The 21,319-nt window shown below is 44.7% G+C and overlaps 1 protein-coding gene across 1 annotated transcript in view; it reads right to left on the reverse strand.

Annotated features, from left to right (window-relative positions):
* FGD3 (FYVE, RhoGEF and PH domain containing 3) overlaps nt 1–20,143 on the reverse strand; it is a 30,168-nt gene extending 10,025 nt beyond the window's left edge. The window contains exons 1-11 of the mRNA XM_026046037.1: nt 19,549–20,143; nt 14,768–14,857; nt 14,244–14,380; nt 13,681–13,837; nt 11,453–11,591; nt 11,011–11,069; nt 9,470–9,616; nt 8,999–9,091; nt 8,559–8,638; nt 8,096–8,126; nt 7,475–7,576 (exon numbers count right to left, since the gene is read on the reverse strand). Of these exons, the coding sequence (XP_025901822.1) occupies nt 7,475–7,576; nt 8,096–8,126; nt 8,559–8,638; nt 8,999–9,091; nt 9,470–9,616; nt 11,011–11,069; nt 11,453–11,591; nt 13,681–13,837; nt 14,244–14,380; nt 14,768–14,857; nt 19,549–20,097 (1,584 nt within the window). The 5' untranslated portion in view covers nt 20,098–20,143. The remainder of the gene's footprint in view (nt 1–7,474; nt 7,577–8,095; nt 8,127–8,558; nt 8,639–8,998; nt 9,092–9,469; nt 9,617–11,010; nt 11,070–11,452; nt 11,592–13,680; nt 13,838–14,243; nt 14,381–14,767; nt 14,858–19,548) is intronic.
* Nucleotides 20,144–21,319: the final 1,176 nt, after the last annotated feature.

The following is a 21,319-nucleotide window of genomic DNA, read 5'->3' on the forward strand; positions in this document are numbered from 1 at the left end:
GCTGTCCCCACGAGCAGCACGGCGCTCGCTGCACTCACAGCACCACACAACACCACACTACGGATCAGCAGCGTCTCGGAGGAATCATCGGGAAAAATGTCCCCTCCGACTGCACTGGCCGTCTCCCAGTCAGCCGTACAACCGGGACAACTTGATCTACTTATGCTGAGCAGCAGCAAGGTACAGAGCAGTATTTTTAATTCTACTGCACATACGGGCTCAAGTCATCCACTTCTCGTTCATTACTTTACAACTCTGATTTTGATGCCAGCACYAGTTTTCATGAGCTTTCTCCTTGCACTGACTTGATTCCTCTTCAGTTGTTGACGACTGCTAGATACTTTCGCATTAAGTTAAAATTTGTATATAGAAAAACAAGTCTTTTCATTCTTACATTAGCCACCTGGTTCATTAGTGTTACTGGAACTGAAGGAACAGAGGTGAAGGCATCATTAGTCTTGAGAGCTCTTACTGGAAGGCAATCTTTTAAAATGCTAAGCAAAACCAGCTTTTGCCTTTTGATCAATACCTGCTTATGCCTGCATAAGAAAAATACTTCAGGTCCTTGAGCTTGGATTGAATTAGATTGTTTCATGGAGAAATAGGTTTATTTGATTTGTAGCTCACTGGGAACATCCATCACCGCTACAATGCTCATCTCTAACGTAGACAGGAGTCAAGCTGAAACTGAGCATTTCCTCTTACGGATCTCCCTGACTTCCTCTATACTGTTCAACAGCCTGGACAGTGTTTGCTTCCAGGAATGCATGATCTAGGGATTCCACAGAGGGAAGAAAGMAGAGAGGGCATTATATTGGACAAGATTTTCAGAAAGAAAGTTACTGAGAATTGTGAAGGGCCTTTTTTGGACCGTTATTTTTTAATTCATTCTCTAGTGTAAGAGAACTTCATATTTATATCAATCACGAAAGACCCTTTGCAAAAGCATCTCCAAGTGCTTAATATTTAATATAATTARCAAAACCCAGCAATGCTTCTCAACACCAGAAGAATACAACAAGAATACAAAGGAGTCGTATTCTCTTTACAACTTGGCAAATTCCAGCAAACAAATCCAGAAGAAAGATGCCAAGTGACTCAAGATTACATTATTTTATCGCGGATCAGTCACCAGTCCCTGTGAAAAGCCGGGACTTGGCTGCCCGCCCACCCTCGGGAAGYGGCCAGGCCAGCTCGGAAGCGAGAGGCTCTCATGCAGCACAAGGCCACGCAGACGCTGCACCAGCCCCACTCAGCAAGGACGCAGTCACCCCGCGACTGTCCCCTCTTCTACTCAAGCTACATTATTTCCTGCTGACGTATGTCCAGAGGGAGGCCAGCATCGAGCTAYCCTGGTCTCCAATGCAGCCTCTCGACCCCAATGCACTCAAATGAGCGCCGTGGTGCTCTCCCTTCCCGGGGTACCCCGCAGCCCTGTTTTGACATTAGCAGCACTGATGCAAACAAGCACTTGCGTGAGATCTGCTCACAGCCACCATGTAAAACAGCTTCTTGCAGGCTGGGCTGTGTTGACCTCCAATTTGCTTCTACTCTACAGCCAATTAAATTCTCAATGGACAGTGACAAATGCACTGCTCGAGATTTTAAATTCTGGTGGAAAAAGGAACGTACGTCCCCATGATGGGTACAGTGCTACAGCTACGGGACTGTAAGGTCAAGGCCTGCGGCTGGAAGCAGACACTGCTTCATCACTAGCAAACTGCTGGAGTCGCCAGCGGCATTGGAAAAGTTGGGAAGAAACTCTGAAGACTCTGAAGGCCAGTWATGGCAGGAAACACAACAGGCTCAGGAGAGTAATTTTTCTGTCACCTATTAATTGCTCTGTATTTCTGTAGCTAAAAATTACACCTCCATGTTATGTATGCAGTATATAACAGGGACACAGGCTGAGGAGATGCTTATATGTGCATTCACACAAGCAACAAAAGTGTTTCAAATCCTTCTGTTCGCATTTTGCCTGTACAGCTGTGTATTTTCCATTTGCAAAGGATGTGCCTGCACATGTACACACAGAGGCAGAATGCGGCTGGAAAAGCTGCATGCACACGAGAGATCACACCTTGCAATGCCCCAGAACCCCTGGGTTAGCTCTCTATATGCCAGTGCAAGACTGTATGCAATACAGTCTCCACTGGTTGTACTCRGCTTACGCACAAAGAAAGCCTAGCATTAAACTGTGTGAACCGTGCAGCAAGCAGCTGCCACGGGTCTGTACAGCCAGGACAATTGCTTCCTGCAYGATGTTGGTCATGGCAGCACGCAGCCCCTCCGGTCCCTGCGGATTGCTCCCGGGCTCCGCAGCAGCGCGGGAAGGAGACAGGGGTTTGCTGAGCACCACCACCACCCAGCGGCTGGCACAGGGAAGCTGCTCCGCACAAACTGCGCTTCTTGCGCAGGCAGCTGGACACGCGTTTTTGAACGGATGTCATCAAGGAGGTTAATATTTTTAAAGCTGCAACTGGCACCCGAAATGATTGCTCACACAAATGTACCCCCTTGTTAAAATACAGCAGGATGGGACACAGAAAACAATACTATGCATTCAGAGCATTTTTAGCTTTGACCATTTTTAATCATATTCATTTTTATTTCTACCTATGAAACTTATTTCTCTTTTTTAAAACATACAGATTAACAAAAATTAATTAATATGTCAAGGTCTACAATGCAAACCACTGACAAATTCTACTATYAGCTAAGGGGATCCAAATATTTAAATTTTACTTGGTTAGAACTCAAATTAATTTTAAGATTAACTGAAATTTTTATGTGCTTGGTYTTAGATGCTATTTAAAAATATCTTTTCACTAGCTCACTACAGGGTCTRTAGCTTTAATGAGAGTGGCACTGGAGCTGACTATGAAAAATAAAAGTTGCTTATGGGAAGCACAAAATGTGAGCAAACAGTCGAGAGCACRTTATTTCAAGCACACTTATTCTTTAGCAAAAGCCCGTTCTTGCTCATACAGGTCGGCTCACTGACTTGGCAATTTCTCGCTGACACTCTCTGAACTGGGCCAGGAGGTCACAAGTTGACCAGAGGTCTGGAGCACCCTGCTAGGGGTTCCTTTATTACCAAAAAGGTCAGGCTGATATGTAATATCCTATAGCACGTCCTACAGCCGTTGTCGGCTGTGGGCTTTTTCCTCCCCAGAAAACYCAGCTGACCCTAAAGCATTTCCTTAATATCTGTTATTCTCAGAAGACGTTTAAGGATGGAGAGATATGTCTGCTAAAAAAGAGACCTTATTAAGGGCTCAGATCCTCTTTTTAAAGCAGCACTGGTTTGACTCAGCAGCAAAGTGCTATGCACAGCAAAATTAAAAATATTTTTAAAAGTACATTTTGCCTCTGCAGCAACCGAACACTGAAAGGCTAAATATATATGAAAGCACCACCATGTCCTCCTCCATATGGGCAGGAAAAGGAAAACCACACTACAAAAAAAAAAAAAATTGGTTCTGGAGTTGAAATTCTGGGCTCCATAATGTAAACCAGTCAAGTTTCCTTCTTTCTCACTCCCCAACTCCATCATAGCTCCCTACTCAAATTAAAAGATATATATATATATGTATGTGTCAATTCTAGTTTTACAGTTTGCACAGCACATATACACATATATCTAGGACAGGAAAATTTGAAATCACTGATAGTGCAAATGCTGCAAGATGCCGGGGGTGTAACTTAGATAAGAAATCAAGAATAGTTGCAGCAACAGAAAGCAGAATATAAAAAGCTGCACTGAAATAACTGATTTTTTCCTGCTATGATAGAAACATTAAAAAACCAAAACAAACACACACACACAACCCTGCTCTACCAAAGGTATTAGCTTCAAATCACTTACCCCTCCAAATGCACCACCACCATCTGCCCCTGGCATAGATTCGACAGAGCTGGTGCTTGCTATCTGAAGGAAACACAATGACACAAACACTTCAGTGTAGTAATTCTTCCTAAAATATGTCAAATGTTAAAAAGAAAACACAGAGTTTAGCTCTGACTTCTCAGCTGTTCTGTTGTGAGCTCCCTCAGTCTCAGTCAGCAAACCCTTGCACYGACCCGCGTGCCTGCTCCCCGTGAGCACTGCTGCTGCATGCAGCAACCCGGCAGACTCTGAACTGCACTTCCTTTGACCCCTATAAGCCAAAAGGGCAAGTGATTTATGTGGTCATTTGAAAAGTATTTGTCTTTTTTTTTCCTCTTAATTGCAAGACGTTCCTTAATGTCTAGTGTACAGTATAAATGCAAACTGACATCTATAAATATTCAATACWTAAACCTGAGGGCAAATAATAAGCCTGTTACACTGAAAGCACATCCTAAAGGAAGGACATTTCAGCTGGCAGCGCTTTGCAGGGATGCTTTGTTCTCACWTGAGGAGGCTCTTTGCAGCCAACCCTCCTACCCTACCTGCAGGCCACTCTTCCCGAGCCCGGAACAGGCTATGAGCCCATCCACAGCTCCAGGCTGTGGCAAAATCGTTTTACCACTGCTATTAGAAACGACCTGAGCTGCTGCACCAAGGAGGCAACYGGACAGAAGGGGTTTGCTCGGCTTTGTGTCCCAACACCTTACACCTGATCCCACAGCCCTGGAGAACAGGCAGGGTGAGCGGGGAGGCGGCGGGTGTGCGCACAGCCCAAGCACAACACCTCCCCCGAGCACAACCCCCCTCAGCACAACACCCCTCCAAAGGGCTGTCCCTTGGGAAAGAAGCCACATGTTCTCCCTCCAGCCACCTCTATCTGCCTCTGCGAAAAACAGCCATCCTACCGACTCCCCAGTTGTGTGCAAAGGGGGTTCCCAACAGAAACCAGCCTGGGCACCGTGGAGCYCATCCTGCCCAGCAAGGATACGTGGCCGCTCTGACACAGGAGAACAAGAGTGAGACTGAACACGGAGAAGAGATACTGGGGTCTGGAAGGGAGATGGAGAACCCCCCAGTAAGTTTAGTGAAAAGGGGAAAATGCTTTTGTTGCCCTTCCAGATCCCTTCTCCTTTTTGTTTGGAATCACAAGCCAAACACATTACACATGTTAAATACACAAATAATAATGAATAATAATGTACCCCAGAATGGTCAGCTCTAGAGAGAGGAAGAGAAAAGCAAGGGGATAAAGAACTGATAATAACAGCCTCCAGAAATCACAATTTAACTAATGAAGGCACTCCTGGCTCTCAGAGCCGGAGGCTGCCCCTTCCACAGCGCTCAGCCCCCTGCGGAGCAGGTACCACCTTTTCCCTGACAGTTTTCTAAAAGCACACAGACTAGGTTCTTCCCCAGCACCAGGCCTTTCTCTGCTGAGATTAAGCAGCTCCCAGAATGGTCCTCTCCTTGGCAGAACTTTTGCACAGCCTGAAAAGAAGAAACATTTACCTGGCCTGTGGCAGGTGAAAACAGACAGCAGGGAGTTGCGTGTCCCTTTGCTGAAGGAATAAATCACTGTGGGACCCTGAGGCTTTCCAAAGCACCTTTAAAAGACTGTGGTYAGAGTGGTGAACGGGCAGGCAGCAATGCCTCCTCGCTACTGTCAGACCTCTGCACCTGCAAGAAACTTCAGTCTTCTGCAGGAGAACCACGGGCTGAGGAGCAGCCCTTAATGCCTGTATAACACTCTGCAAGTCAGCATGGAAAAGGAAAGTATGTTAAGAACTGTGTGCAAAGACACGCAGCAGTCACAAACTACTGCAATTAMTCACAGACACTGTACCGTATAAAGTGCACGGACACGGATGWGAGAAAGGATGTGAGGAGAATAATTTGGCTTTTTTTCAATAACCTTACTAGGTCCAGAGTCCCCTTTCTAGTAGCTGTTAYGGATCTGAGCAGGAATCCACAAAGCATATCTACCTTTTGACTCATGAGAGCAAAAAAAAAGAAGCTCGCTATAATTTTTCTCTAAATTTTTCTCTATTTTTTTCTTCAATATCCCATAATGATGTGAGACCTGTGCAGTAGATAACAGCCACAGCAGAATATGGCTAGGAAAACTCTCCAGAACTGTAGTTTTCCTTACAGAAATACACTCAGCAGTTTTTAACTGACAGCACATTAATTTCTGCCACRTTTAGCTTGAACTTAGTTTTCAACGTTGATTATCTAGATAACCCAATCTAAAAATGCAGATTAGCATTCTGGCACAAAGGAAAYGATTACGTATATTGTGTTCATACCAAAGGCAGGAGATAAACCAGACTTCTGCTCCGCCCCACTTTTATGAACGAGGGGAGTAGACAAGCAAAATACAATGAAATGCAGAAATAAGAGCACACTTCTGAGGTTGAACAGGCACGGTGTCTCAGTTGGCTAGACAGAAGTGTGTTTGTAATGAGCAAAAAGATATTTTTCTATCAGATCATCTTGGTCCTGAAGCTGGGGTTCAAAATCACAGGAGCTCCTAAAATGAGTTAACTTAAAAAGGCATTTTTCTTTCTTCCTCTTTTTTTCTTTTTTTTCTTTTTTTTTTTTTTTTCCCCCACCAGATTTTAAATGGAGCGTTTTCAGCCAATGAATAGTTCATGAGCAGTAAGCTACAGCAAAGCTACACTCTCAGCATGGGGATCCTGGACTCTGGGGAGGTTCACAAACATCTCCATGTCAGGCGCTCGCTGATGCTGGGAGGAGAGGGATGTAGAGCATCTCTCCTGAGCCTCCTGGGAAACCAATTTCTGCCAGATGGGCCCTTTACTCCAGTGCTCCAAGATCTGTCATGTTTGGCCACGACCCCATCAACCCATGGGCAGCTCTGCACAGAATCCCCAGAATTGCCCTCTTCCAGACCCTTTTCCCTTCAGCTTTCAGCAAATGACTTTGCCTCCGGTATCATTAGAACCTCAAGTCAAATGAAGAGATGCTGTTATCATACTCATGTGACCTCTTCCAAAAAAAAAAAAAAAAAAAAAAAAAAAATCTTAGCAAACATAGCAGGGAGCAAATGATCACAATTCTGCTGAAACACACTTTTGCATATGTAGTTAAAGATTCTATTTATTCTATTACTGGAATCTGTTTATCAGCCTACAAGCCAGCATTGTTAAGACCTCTATATAATTTCTCAATTTCCTTTCAACTCTTTCAAGTTAAAAATATAGAGTGCAAGCTGCATCCCCGAGGAGATGCACAAAATATCTCAGGCACACAACATCATTCCAGACAGCCAACCTCTCCTCTCATTCGTGAAGAATTACACCTGTTATGCTAAATGAGCCACTAGTCTGGAAAACCCGACCGATAGGTCTCTGCCTTGGGTAATTTATTCCATATCTGCACGGCTGGATAGCTATGACCGATATGCATTTCACAGCCAGGGAAACGGAGCTGACTGTGTAATAATCTAATATAAAAACCAAGAACAAGACCACAGCATTTTACAGCTAGTTGTTTTAAGTCCATTTCAACTGTTGGTAAAACCTTTATAGCAAAGATGGTCGATTAAGCACTTATACTTACCGATGAATCTGGGAGGTGGTCCTCTTCTTGAGAAAAAGAGCTGTTAAAGGCTCTGAAGGTTTCACTGTTCTGTTTGTGCTTTTCAATTGTTGCTTGAATGACCTAAGACAAAAAATCCAATCAAAGARGGAAGAGTTGCAAAAGCAGTCCTGGAAAAATTCTCTCATAGGGAAATATATTAGAATTAGCATTTTAGTGAACAAACTCTGATATTGTACAAATGAAAAAGRATATCAAAAACCTTAATGACTAAGAATGCTATTGCAAGCTCACTAACATTAACTTAAAAGCCAAGAATGCTATCAGTGTTTCTACAAGTCAGCTTTTAAGAATATACTATTTATTTCAAGACCTAGGACTTTTTTTCTTCTTCTCTGGCTGCATTTGGGGACTGCTGGAAGGGGAATCCATCCAAAGACTCTGTGCACCCCTTAGAGAAAGCAGGTCAGCAGTACAACCTCAGCAGGAGCACAGGATTTCTCCACAAGCTGCTCTGCCAATTGGACTACTGAGCTTCCTTGCACAGCCTCACTCACTCAGAACCCCCAAAAGATGATTTTAAAAACAGAAAGTGCTGACTGTATGGTGATTTCCACCCAGAGCATAATGTTTTTGCATTACCTGAATCCATTCCCTCTTCTCCTCTTCTGTCCTGTAAAAACAGAAGAAAAATACACAGACTTTATTACTCTACTTTCAATATTTTCAGTAAATCTAATTATTGATATTTTCCACAAATTTACATCTATCAAGATTTTCACTTAGAGGGGCATTGTTTTGTAAACATTGTAAATAAGTCTTTACCTTTATTATCAAACAAAATAAGTGCCAAAAATGTGCAAATTATCACCTCAGTGAAATCCCTAAGCATTGCYATCAACATCTTACACATCTAGCAAATCAAATCAACATTAATAGGTTCTGACCTAGGACAAATGAATTTTCTTATGTATCTTAATTAACTACTTTTGCTATTCATCTCTTCTTGATTTAAAAACAAGTCATATTAGCGCTATCATATCCYCTAGGTATAGATTTCTACATAAATATTCCCAAACCTTGGAAAGCAGAACAAACACCATACCTGGCTTGCAGTTCCAGTGATCTCTTTTTTCCTGATATTGAAAACGTATGAGCTACATTTTGCTTGGCAATTTCTTGGACCTGCAAAAGCAACAAGTCTTGCTTGTCTCCATCTTATTTTAATCATTTTATTGACTCCCAAATTCAACACTCACTGTTTGCAATACTTAGTGTGAAAGGATCACTCAAATAAAATGCAGTAGAAAGGTTGGAATGACAAAGGATCCTTCCCATAACTGTTTGTCTGGTTACCAAATCCCAAAATTCACACCACCAACTGGCCCCACACAGTGCTAGGGGAATAAGTCAGTTCCTGTCTCTGGCAGGTGACAACACAAAGCTTTCAATCAAAGTATGGTTACAGCCACTATTTTTTTTTAAACCTGCTTTCCATTATCTCATAATGATAAATCTAGAAGAAAAAAAAAAAAAGACTCAAACCTGCAGTCCTGCAATGTCCATTTTCTCTCGAACACTGAATTTCTGGCCTATCAGCCTCAGTTTTGGCACACAGTAGAGCACCATGCTGTTAAACTGCAGCAAGGGAAGATGATAAATGCAGTGGTTACGGGCAGGACAGAGCTTGCATTTTAACAGTTTAGGACTCTGGTGCAGCTTACTCTAAAGCGCAGTTCACGGGGAGAGGTTTGAGGATTGGCTCAAGTCTCAGCACTAGGTGCGGGAGGGAGGCGCACAGAGCCCGGCCCCTGCTCCTCCTGCCCGCTCCTTCCCGGCCTGCCCTCTCCCTGGCACCAGCTGGACCACCCCGAAAGCAAACGGGGGAGGAAGGGGAAGGAACGCTCCGAGGGAAAGGCTTCCAGCGTGTGAAAGCTGCTTGCATTGGGACCAGCAGGCCAGAGAAGCAGCGCTTCACAGCACAGCTCTGGAGCTAACAGTGWTGGGAAGACTCACCAGGAATAAATACCTATCCTGCGCTGTGCCGTTTTTGGCTGAAAGTTTCTGAATATGTCCTTCCTTAATGAGTTCATTGGCTGGGTTTACAATGTCCTCTTCACCGCCAAGTCGCTCGTAGACCTCCAAAAGCTTGTGCATCTTTTCCTGTAAGTGCAAAAGCCCCAGCATTGCTTCTATTTTATACAAACATTAAAACTTCCCCCCATGCACTATTCCAACCRATATAGGTGACTAGTTCCTCCACTTGCAGCTGTTACATTAAGTACTGCAGCGGTTTTAACATCTCAGAATAAGAAAGCTGCTTAAATCCTGCTACTGAGTAATAGCATTTGGAAAGGTTTGGCTTCCAAGCCACAAGCTGGGCTGATATGCTCCAAATGGCACTGTCAGCACATGATGAGAAACAGAGAGCAGATGTCCACGCAATTACACTCAAAAACTTGCCAAAAACATCTGTAAATCACACCTGGATCCCTCTACAGATTAAGCTGGAATTTCAGGTCTTCATATGCTGTGTGTATTTATTTGACTTGAAATATTTCATTGTACATATACATCACCCCAATTCCTGTCCTAATCTCAATTCCTCTGACCAAAGATTAAATAAATAGATGCACTGCAAAAAAAAAAAAAAAAAGGAAGTAGAGGAGAAAGAAAAAGAAAACTCAGAACTGAGAGCTTCTAACAGGAGCACTACTGTCTGTGGAGCTGTTAAAGGCTAACGACAGAAACTCACAATAAAAGATGCGCTTCTCAAGAAAATGTACTACATTCGAACAGAAATAGGTAGTTTCAAAACTGGATTTCCTGGGACATTTGAAAAAACGCAGACACCAGCTGTGTCTCCTGCGCAACAACGGCAACGGGAAGCTGGGCCGGGAGCGCGACGGGCCGGGCTGCCGGCCAAGCCACACGGAGGAACTAAACCCACCTGCCCGGCCTGGCAGAGCCGCGCACGGCGCGGCCTCCAAACACCAGCGCCTGGAACCACGCAAAGTACTTCCACGCCAAAAGAAATCACATACACATCCAGAAATCACATGCACCTCCAACCAACCAACAGCAGGAGCAATGGAAAGATGGGGGAGAAAAAGAGAGAAGTTGACTGAAGTTAAGATGCAAACATACGTGTACAGAAATTATGGTAACATTCAGTCTAGAAGGCCCCATTAAAGAGCTTTAAGGTGAAGCTTGCAAAACCTGCGCTGCCTCTGTCTGCCCTGCTCTTGAAGTTCAGGAAATTTACCAAGGTATTGATACACACGAACATATTTGTGYATTAAAACCAAACCAGAACAACCCGTGGTCCTGCAGGGCTTGCACTAAAAGTAGCACAAATCTGCAAGAACATCTTATGTCTAAATAGTTAGAACACCCAAAAGTAATTTAACTCTAAAGGGGACTTAAGACATCCAGCTAACCCCTATAACATGGGATTTGAGTTCTCTCCAGTTTTACTTCAGCAAGACTATGACAACAGAGAAGTGTTGTTTCAAGTGAACACGCAGATGACAGTCCCAGCTGCAGCTTCTGCTCACCATCTTGCGTATGGCTGCRTTCGAATGGTTTGCTGCTGTAGAGATGAGCTCCAGAGATTCTGCAATTAAAGGCAGTAACACTTACATATAATGCTTTTTTTTGGATATATATTTATATACGTAAATCATTCTCCAGATTACATCTGCTAATAGCACAATTCTTTCATCTCCCTGATCAGTGTTTCTGCTGCAAGACAATTATTTCAAAAGCAATTGTCCTTCAGCAAGCTGAAGAGAACATTTATAAGCAGTTGCACACACAGCCACTTCTGTGGTTTAGCTGCACCACACATACCTAATCATTTATCTTTCTCTCCTAGAAGTTCAGCCAAATCAAAGCACAAGAGAGTTCCATTTCTACATTTCTACCCTATGCCCTCAGAAAGGAAACGCTCTCCCACATTGGATCGCGTTTGTCAGACGGAGGGGGCTTTACACATACTTTCAGCATCTTTCCTGTCGGGAGACTCCTCTGGGAGTTTCTTTAGGTAGTCCTTGAGGAGCAGCTCGTACCGGGGGATGCGCTGCACCGGCTCCAGCATGTGATGCTGCAGGGTCAGGTTTCCGCACACCTCCTGTTTCTGCAGCCAAGACAAGCACAGCGGGGTTGCGTTGGTTCTGTCCTTGGTGTTAAACACAAGCTCATGTGCACGCATAAGCGCGTAAGAAACCTCCTCAAGTTATCACAGCAGACAGGTTTCATGTGAACCTTCATCCCTGACATTTTTGGCAGATATACAGCAGGTTTTGTGGATGTGAACTAAATACAAGATATGCTTTATTATTAAAARCATATGACCTTTATCTTCAAGGTCAGCTAAAGTAAATTTGAAAAATCATCATCATTAAAATCATCATCATTCATGTAAGTGACATTCATTTTTACTTTTTGATTTTCTTGRATTTATTATAGCTAAGGATTGTTGGTGTCTGGACCTGGACGGTTATCCCTTAGCAGCCTGGGTGCAAAGCTGCAATTAAAATCCAAATGCAACTTTCAAATTATTTGAAAATAAAAATAATACAGACAAAACAACGGAATGAGGTTTAGTTGATTCTCCCCTGTGCTTGTGTGACRCACTATGAGCTTTGCTTTGAACCTGTAAACACAGCCAAGAGGTTCCCAGAGTCCAGTCTTTGCCTTGTGCAGCTATGATCAATAGCACAAGCAGAAGGCGCTGTGATCTTGCTGCTGCAATAGCCTGTGCTGAAAGAACTGCCCTATATTCACRTGGTTATTAGTAGGCTTCAGAATTGCCGCTGCCAGACGTGCTGCCTGTTGATCCGTTTGGTGAAGCTTGGCTTGAGCAAGAGCAGCAGCACCCGGGAGCTCTGGTCGCTGCCGGCGCCGCTGTGGGCTGAGCGGGACCCTCGGCCCCGTGGGGCTGCGCTCCGGGCTCTGGGCTCCTCGGTGCCGTGCGGGGCTCGCCGGGAGCTCCCGGGCTTGCACAGACAGGGACAGAGCCAGGCCACGTGCAGCAGAGCCCTGCTAGGAGAGCGGCTTCCCCAATTGCGGCTCTGCTCCCTGCTCCTCCAAGGGGGAGCTCCCGTGGGAGCCGCCGTGCCAGAAAGCGCTGACCCTCCGMGGGGCCTCTCCTCCCGTGCTGGGGATTGCTCCCTCCCCGACAGCTGGCTGAGCCCCACAGCTCCATTTCGGTCACAGCTGGGCTCCCTCCTCCGCTTAACCCTCTCCCTGCCAGCCCCCGYTTCCCAAGGGCAGCGGGTGCTCCGGGCACCCGCAGCAGGATGTTGGGAGCAGCTGGAGCTCTGGCCCACCAAGAGGATCTGGAGGTGCACACAGGCTCCGGCATGAGCAGCACTCTCCCTCCTCCTCTCCCAATGCTTTTCCTATAACAAGGGCAAACATCCAAGTTAAGGGTCCCCATCCAGGGATTCACCAGAGCTTTGTGCTACTGCATCTGCCTCAGGAGAGGAGCAGACCAACAACAGAGCGACCCAAAGAGCGACCCCCACCTGAGGCAATGCCCGTGGTCCAACACACCAGCCTCGAGATGAGCGTAGATTGATTAAAAAAAAAAAGGCACTTAAATTTAGTAATGAGGAAGGAGAAAGAGAAATTRACAGCTTTATAACTGGATACGTTCAGCGTCACAGTGAAGGGACAGGGTATCCTGCCCAAGGGAGAGGGTATCCCGCCCAAGGAGGGATCAGCAAGCAGGACCAGGCACATCACGGGTGACAGCAGTGCCCTGGCAGGACTGTGTCACATGCACAGTTTTTCTGCCCTATGCTGTATAAATATCAACAGAAAACAGAATGCAAAGTGGAGCTATCTCTTACTCTCCCCCAGCAGAAACCTCACTCTGATTTCTTCTCATACCAAGATTGCAAAGAGGGAGCACATCAAGGATTTCTGGATAAACAAAATCCAGTCAAAATTAGGGTAAATCATATGGTTACAACCAATTTCCTCTCACTTTGTAACTTCCAAGTCTTAAGCACCATCTGTGCATTCARTGTGGTAGAAAAAGTCACCTACATGAGAATCTGTGTCAAAAAACAAAAGTGAAGAAAGGGCTCCATTAAATTTGGCATGTTAGTACAAGAGCAAAACTGTCTTATAGTTAAACACTGTGAAGTGCACTGGAAGCAAAATAAAACAAATAAATGAAGATTTCAGAGCCACATTAAAGCCAATTAACAACATACCTGTATATTCTGAACAACGTCTTTGAAGGGTGAAGACCTCTGCATACATGTATTCACCATGTCCATGGCCCTGTCAAAGTTCTTTACATATTCTCCATACATCTTCAGAAAAGGAGCCAGCTTTTGTAGGATATCTCCTAGCCGGGGGTTCGTGTTCCTGTTGAAGGGAGACAGGTAAATACAGAACTAGGGAAAGTCATTAAAGAAAATTATAACAGAGTCTTCCATGAAGTCTCCTCTAGGATACACAAAATCTAAACTATGCTATGATGGTGCATTCTTCTTCATTAAGTAGTTATATTTTTAATATTTCACAGAACTATCTATGAGGCTCAAAATAAGCAGTTTACTTCTTTCATACAGTAAACCTGGAGAGTGAAAATACAGCCAGAAGAAAAAAWTTTTGCAATAAAATATTCACTTTGATCCTTGCATTCAGGATGTAATATATAAAATAAGAAAGGAACTGTATTGCAAGTAACAACTTTGTTGCAAGGCTAAACTTTGATTGCTAGAGTTTTTAAAATCAGATTTTAAAAATACAAGTAATGACAATTACCCACCATTCCTGTGTAATCCTTGTTTTGAGCTCAGGAAGAAGAAATTGTCCATGGAAACAATAGATGGAAGAAATATTTGAAAAGATGCCTGTTATCACTTCAGATGAAATACCTGCTTCTGACAACTTAGTGCAAAAAACCTGCACGAGAAAAGAAGGCAGTAAGTTTATATATCTATATAAAGAAAAAAAAACCCACAGTGGCTTTAGATGTTAATATTTTAAAGCTGACTGCATAAGAACAAGGCTACTTGACTGAAACTACTGAAAAAATGAGATGCCTTGTATTTGTAAGTGTAAGCTGCATAGATCAATCAGGCCATGACAACTACTTACTCATATTTACATGCAACAAAACAAACCATTTCATTACTCTATTTCTCTATGTGAAAAAAAAMCACTGTACTGAAAAAAAGTAAAAAAGACTCCATGGACTTCTAAGTTCTTGAAACTCAGAGTGAAGGGGGTGGCAGAAGACACCGTCTTTGCTCACAGGAAGCAAACAGAGGTTATTCAAAATTGGGTTACCTGATCCAATAGATGGAGTCTTTTAACGTATGCTTCTTCCGTATGGAGCAGCTCGTTTGCAATGTTGAACAGCTTTTGGGGCTCTGTACACTAGGGGRAAAAAATTAGAATTACACAATTCATCTGAACCTGCAAACCTGACTTCTGTCAATGCTCCCTTTTCCATCTTCCCAGTGGTCCAGATTCCCTGCCAGCGAAGAACCCTGAAGTGAATGACATTAATGAACACCCAAATCTGTGCCATCCTTTCCAAAGGATCTGCAGGCTGTTTCTGAAAAGACCATTCACTGATGCAGTCAATGGCTGGCCAGGATGCTATTTTAATTCTATACACATTTTTTAATGAAGAACCAGAAACATCCTCCAAAACTGGAAATACACCTAGCCTATTTATGTGGTTACTGAGGCACTGGACACCAAAACAGCTCTCGTYCATTTTTAATTCGAGTCTTGTGACTGCAAAACCAACAGAAACCAGAAAAGACCCCGTTGGTCACATACTTCAAACCATGACCAGTACATAATTGCTACCAGTGGCCTATACCAAAGTATTTTGTGCAGTTTTAAACTCCTWCCAGTTCCTTGGAAATAATTTTCAGCACCAGAGAAATGCTTCATATTCACTAAAATAAATAAATGACTAACACAAAACTTGAAGGCAATTACAATCTCTCACCTTCAGTTACTTTTTAGCCAAAAGCTATATAGATTTTCAGCTCTAGCTACTTAAAAATACTTCAGTTAGTATGACAGAGGCTTAAGCTTTTGACAAACTCTCTACATCTTTGTAAAGGTCTAGACTTTAAACTCCATGCTTACAATCAAACCAAAATTAGATTCCAGAACYGAGGGCTGGTTGGTTGGGGTTTTTTTAGGAACAGAAATCTCTGAAAAGGGCATCAAGGATGATCAAACATATGGAAATTTTACTGGGCTGGATCTGGAAAAAAAGACAATTGTGAGGAAGATAAGAGAACTGTAAATGCTTAATGGAACAGGGTATCAACCGGCTGCAGTTATTCACCCTCTTCTCTGTGGGAAAACTAAGGAGCATGAACTTAAATTAGCACGGTCCTGCTTCAAGACCAGGAGACATTCCACAAAGATACTCCTGACACRTACCCCTGTTACTGAAATTATTTCAAGAAAACTCCATTTTTCTTTCAAATTATTTTAACATCCTGCTCCAATTTTCCATATGATAAATATGGAAGGAAAAATGAAATCCCAGCCCAATAATGCTACGGRCTTGCTTTGGGGAAAGCACAACATATTACAGCACATAACAAAACGTGCTGCTGGCCCCTCAGTCCCAGGAACTGCAAGGATCTCTCACTGAGAAAGAATTTATTTACCACTTTCCTGAGCATAGAAGGGAGCGTCTGAACAAAAAGCCCTGATGTAATCTGGCTGGCATGCTGGCCACCACTAGCATCCCTTGATTTGTTTGAATTAAGAATTTGAAAAATAATTATTTTCAACCCAATGCATTTCTCCTGAAAACTAAACCTTTACACAGCACAGGCACTTTTAACCTCCCGGCCCTCACCACCTGCAGCTCAGTTTATATTTCCCCCCAACTTGCTGACATCTGTTTAGAGAGCAAGCAAAAGCTCGACAGAATTTTAGCACGAGTCCAGCATAACATTTTAAAGACCAGCTACATTTTGAGGTGCTGTTTTTTGCTGGTGACAGAGCTAGGCACGTTTATGAGCCTATCTGCAGCGCGTTCACCGTTCCACAGCCACAGGATTGCAGAAGGAGTATCTGGTAGAACCCATTAAGCATTATGGCTGGTCCAGCTCTTCTGGCCTTCTGCATGTTGCACCACGAAAGGCAGACTGGAAGCCAGCTCAGGCCTGGCTTACCCGCCTTACTAGCAGCCTTGCCTACGTCTTTGCTGACAAACCCCACACCAACGATTGCTCAAGACACATCCGCTGGTTTTGAGCCCTCTATCCAAAGAGATAACGTTGTTTACTAACACTAAAGACAACRCACAGCATTGGGCTTGACATTTGACTGCAAGCTCCACAGGATGCCAAGCGTGGCTGCGGGGCCCGAGCACACGCAGYGACCCTGCCAGCGAACTCACCCTGCAGGAACCCCACGGTGTCCCCAGGACGCCCCGCTGGCTGTGAAAGGGCTGCTCGCCCGCACGGCGCGGCCCTGGGCTGCCCTGTGCTTTGCAAATGTGCTCGGCCTCAGCACGAGCCGCTGCTCTGCCGAGCTCCTCTCCGCAGGGGCGCCCGGCACCGCCGCAGCGCGTCACGGCTGTCCCCTACGGGGAGGGCACCGCCGTAAAAAACCCTTCATGGGCTTTTTCAAACCCTCTAGCCGGGTAAGCACGAAGAGAAAGGAAGCGGTGGGTGTTTCTGTTTCCTTGGTGGCACAGGAAGCTTTGGGCAGCGCTCGGCACGCCCGTGCCACGATGCTCCTCTGCTGCTCGGCCCGAGCGGCAGCGTTTCAGACCTACCAGACACACGGCGGTACCTGTCCACRAAACAAAACAAAGCCCTTCACTCCCAAACAGTGCCTTTACTCCCCAAAAGGAGGAAATATCAGCCAGACAACCACAGGGCCCAGGTACCACAGGGCTCGGGGTCTGCAGGCAGCAGAAGCCTCTGCACCTGCAAGGCCACCAGCCCCGTGGCCACTGGCCCCAGGGAGACCCGGGGCCGCGAGGCTGGTGGAYGGTCCCTGCTCCAGGGACACCGCTCACACCACTGCAGAGACCAGCGGTTGTGCAAAGCACGTTCAGAGCACGAAGGCACATGAGGAAACTCGGAGGAGGATGACGCACCGCGCCGCCRCAGCCGCTGCTTTTCTGGTAAGTGCCATGGCCCAAGCACATCCAGCATCTCCGCTGCCAGAGGCTCTCGTTGGACCTCAGGAGGAAACTGCTGGGATATGTTCAAAATCGTACACAGTCATGCTTTAAAAATGCTATGAAATACCACCAGTCCCCACCACAACAAGCACAGAAAGCCCCAGAAAAACTTCCCACGCAAAAATGCTGAAACAATATGWGAAGGTTGTCCTAAGCTGAAGCTCTTCTCCACACCTCAGCATCTGCTTTTCCTTAAGCTAGGCAAAAACAAAAATTGATGATGGGATAACACGGTGGGATGACATTTTTCTGAATCTGCGTTAGGATAAACACTGACCTTAGTTCTGCATCCTAAGCAGTCTGCATGGCCTTTAAATATCACTGAATTGGGGAGGAAAATAAACAAAAAACAAAASAAAAGCTTCATAACCTACTGCAGAATGGTGATGATTTACCCAGTGGCAGAACAAATCCAGATGCCTCCATGCAATGTGAAAAGACTGATTGCTTTGCAGCGTTCCCTGGTGTTAAATCAGGAAGTAGAAATAATAATTTCACTTCCTCTTCAAAACAAACTATTTTTACTTTGTTTGCTTTTTGTAATACAGACACAGAGAGAGTCTTGTCCACAGGTCAGACTTGGCGATGACAGTCACACTTTCCGACACAGGCTGCACAATGAAATTAGAAGCAAAACCCCAGCGAAGCCCAGGAGGAGCAAGCAGAGCAGGGCCCGCGCGGGGCCACGTGGGCAGCATCATTGCTCTGTTCTGCAGAGCAGCTTCGCAGGAAGCAGGGCTGCTGCAGAAAGGCTTTTTTCTTCTCATGATTTTTAGCAAGCGTGCGTTTTTTCTCAGTGAAAAATATTTAAATGCAAAGATTTTATTTAATCTGGGAAGAGGTGGTGGCCTCCGGCACCACGGAGCAGGACCACGGAGCACAGACGCTTCCCGGGCCACCACCACAGCTAACAACCCCCCTGTTCGCTTTCCTTTGGACAATGGAGAGCCACAAACGCAGCAAGTCATTGCGCCGCCCTCGCCGCGTGTGGCGGGCGATGCCCGGGAAGCCCCGACGCGACGYGCCCCTAACTAGAACATCCCCCAAACAAAAAGTAAATAGAAAATGCACCAAACAAACAATCAAACCAACCAACCAAACAAAAAACCCATCAATCTTTTGCATCTTCCATTTTCTCTTTCTGGAAAATTTTCCAACCCTTTCTATCACTAGTATTTCTAAAAATAGCCATCTTGATAAACAGATAATCATACGAATCTGTCATTAATGTTATTCAGCTGCAGCAAGATGCACAACAGCCTGGACTACATTACTCTGTATTCAAGGAAAATCTCTTCGAGCTACAGTTTCTTGAACAGTAATTGGATACAATTTACAGAACAGCKACGCTCAGAACCATTTCTTGGCATAGAAAAAAAAGTCAAACAAAAGAAGCACATTTGTCCTTATTAAAAACAACAACAAAACAAGAGCCAAAAAACAACCTGCTGGAAGAGACATCCATATCCATGGCCTTCCATAAGGCAAAGCCCTGACCTGCAAGATGCCCTAACCAATTAATATTTCGAGTGCCACTGACAGCCACTGAAGGCAAAACGACCTAATAACTGGAAGCTGAACCTAAACTAATTAAAGSAAGAGGCATAAGGTGCGAGTCTTCACCTGCAAAAACACTTCAGCAAATTTCAATGACTTACCTCTGGATGCGATGGATTCTCTTATAGGAAGTATTTTAAATCAAGAGTGGAAACTTTCTAAAAGACACAATCTAGGTCGGGAACAAGTTATGACCTGCGTCAGGCAGGAAATTAATGACTGSAATGATTGTTTGACAAAAAATAAACCAAACCAAAAAAATTGCCCACCAAATGAAAAGTGATGCAAGGCCTCTCTGGGCAGGAGYTGTCTCCAGAATGAGGAGCTACCTTACCTTGTTTACATCCAAATACTCTAACTTTGGCACTTCCGCTGTCTCCTGTTCCTCACTACTTCCTTCATCGATGTCGCTGTCCTCCTCCTGCGTGGAGTCCCGCTTCTGCTCCGCGGGGGCGGCCTTGGCGCCCTTCTTGTCCGTGTCCACRTCCCCGGGGTTCCCGCCCGCGCCAGGTTTCTTCTGCTCTGCGCCGTCTTCGCTGGGGAAGGTCTCCCCGGCCACGCTGCACGAGGGGCTGTCAATGCCACTGTCTCTGTTGGGGATTTTACCGTTACCGCTCAGTTCTGCGGTGGAGTCTTTACTGCCGAGCTCTCTCGAGGGCTCTTTGCTCGCGTTCACAGCCGGGCAGTCTTCGTGGCTTTTGCCGTCCTCTATGCTGAGCTCTCTGATTTTCATGATGTCCGCGCTGCTGGGATCGGCGCCGCAYGGCGCGTCCGCCTCGTTCTCCTCTGGGTCGCCCTTCTCCACCGCGGAGCTGCCGCTGGACGGCACCGCGTCGCAGTCGCACGAGCCCGACTGCTTGGAGGAGTCCGGGCCAGGCTCCATCTTCAGCGCCAAATTCAGCTGGTTTCTTTGAAGGACGTGTATAGGCTGCCTATAGGTGAAGAGAAAGCACGACAGTCACTCACACTTGCACTCACAGGTTTCAGCAGTGCCTCAAAGGAGGCAAGGACGGATTTTCGTTTGGTTCCTGTTACACTTCTCACACCCCCTGACAATCCAAGGATACAGGGATGTGCATGTCGACGTAATAACATTCACCAAACAATTTCAGATAAAAACACGTCACTTGGAGCCAAAAGTCTCACACAGGGTCTAACACCATGAGAACACTCCGTATAGCTAGGTTTAGTGCTTTGGAGACAGGAGACCCATCTTTTAAAGGAAGAATTTGGTTATGAGTTTGTTTAAACAGGAACTTACATTCTTCAATGTATCAAATTAATCTTTGCAAGAGAGAGGTCGTTTCTGAAGCCCAAGGACACACTGCTTTTCCAGGTGAAAGACCCCTTACCAGGTTCCCCATAGGTGACAATGTGTCCTCAGACTCAGAGCTGCATTTCTCTCTCTGTCTTTGTGACAAGTATCACTTAGCACAACTTGGTCAGAGAGGATCTTTATGTTAATATTGTTTGTTAAAAAGAGCTAGGATTACAGCATAAAACTATCAAACCTAGTTAAATATTCTGCATGTATATAAATTTTCAAAGGAAATCTTATAAGAGAATCCATTCCATGATACGCTGCAACTTAAGCATTTGCTGCCTCTAAGCAGCAAGTTAATGTTAAGTCTGACATGTATTGAATCTTAGACAGAAGACTTATTTATTTTAAACCTCTATTATTAAGTCCCTTTAACACTACAACAATCCCAATACCAAGTCTACTTACAAAAAGCAGATCTGGCCTGCTTCTCTCTAGCAGAACATTTGCTAAATTCAGTGGGCCTTGAATTCCAAGAAGAACCCTGATGCAAACCAATAGTCACTGAAAAACCTGCTTTTACAACAAATCCCTTATGCAGTCAGTCAAGCTTTGCACTTCCAGTAAAAAAACATTTTGAAAGAAGTCTCTGCATGACAACCTATGTTTCCTATTGTTCTATTTTAATTTTAAAATGCCAAAAAACAGAGATTAGACCAGATATCAAAGAAATATTTACCTAATACTTTCAAATTTCTCAATGAGCGTGTTGACTCCGGCTGATACGGGTATTTCCTCCTCTCCAGGCACTAAGCTCCTCGATGACTTGGGATCAGCTGGTAGA

This window comes from Nothoprocta perdicaria, unplaced genomic scaffold (genome assembly GCF_003342845.1).
Source record: "Nothoprocta perdicaria isolate Ctin4 unplaced genomic scaffold, notPer1 scaffold_42, whole genome shotgun sequence".
In the NCBI taxonomy this organism is placed as follows: domain Eukaryota; kingdom Metazoa; phylum Chordata; class Aves; order Tinamiformes; family Tinamidae; genus Nothoprocta; species Nothoprocta perdicaria.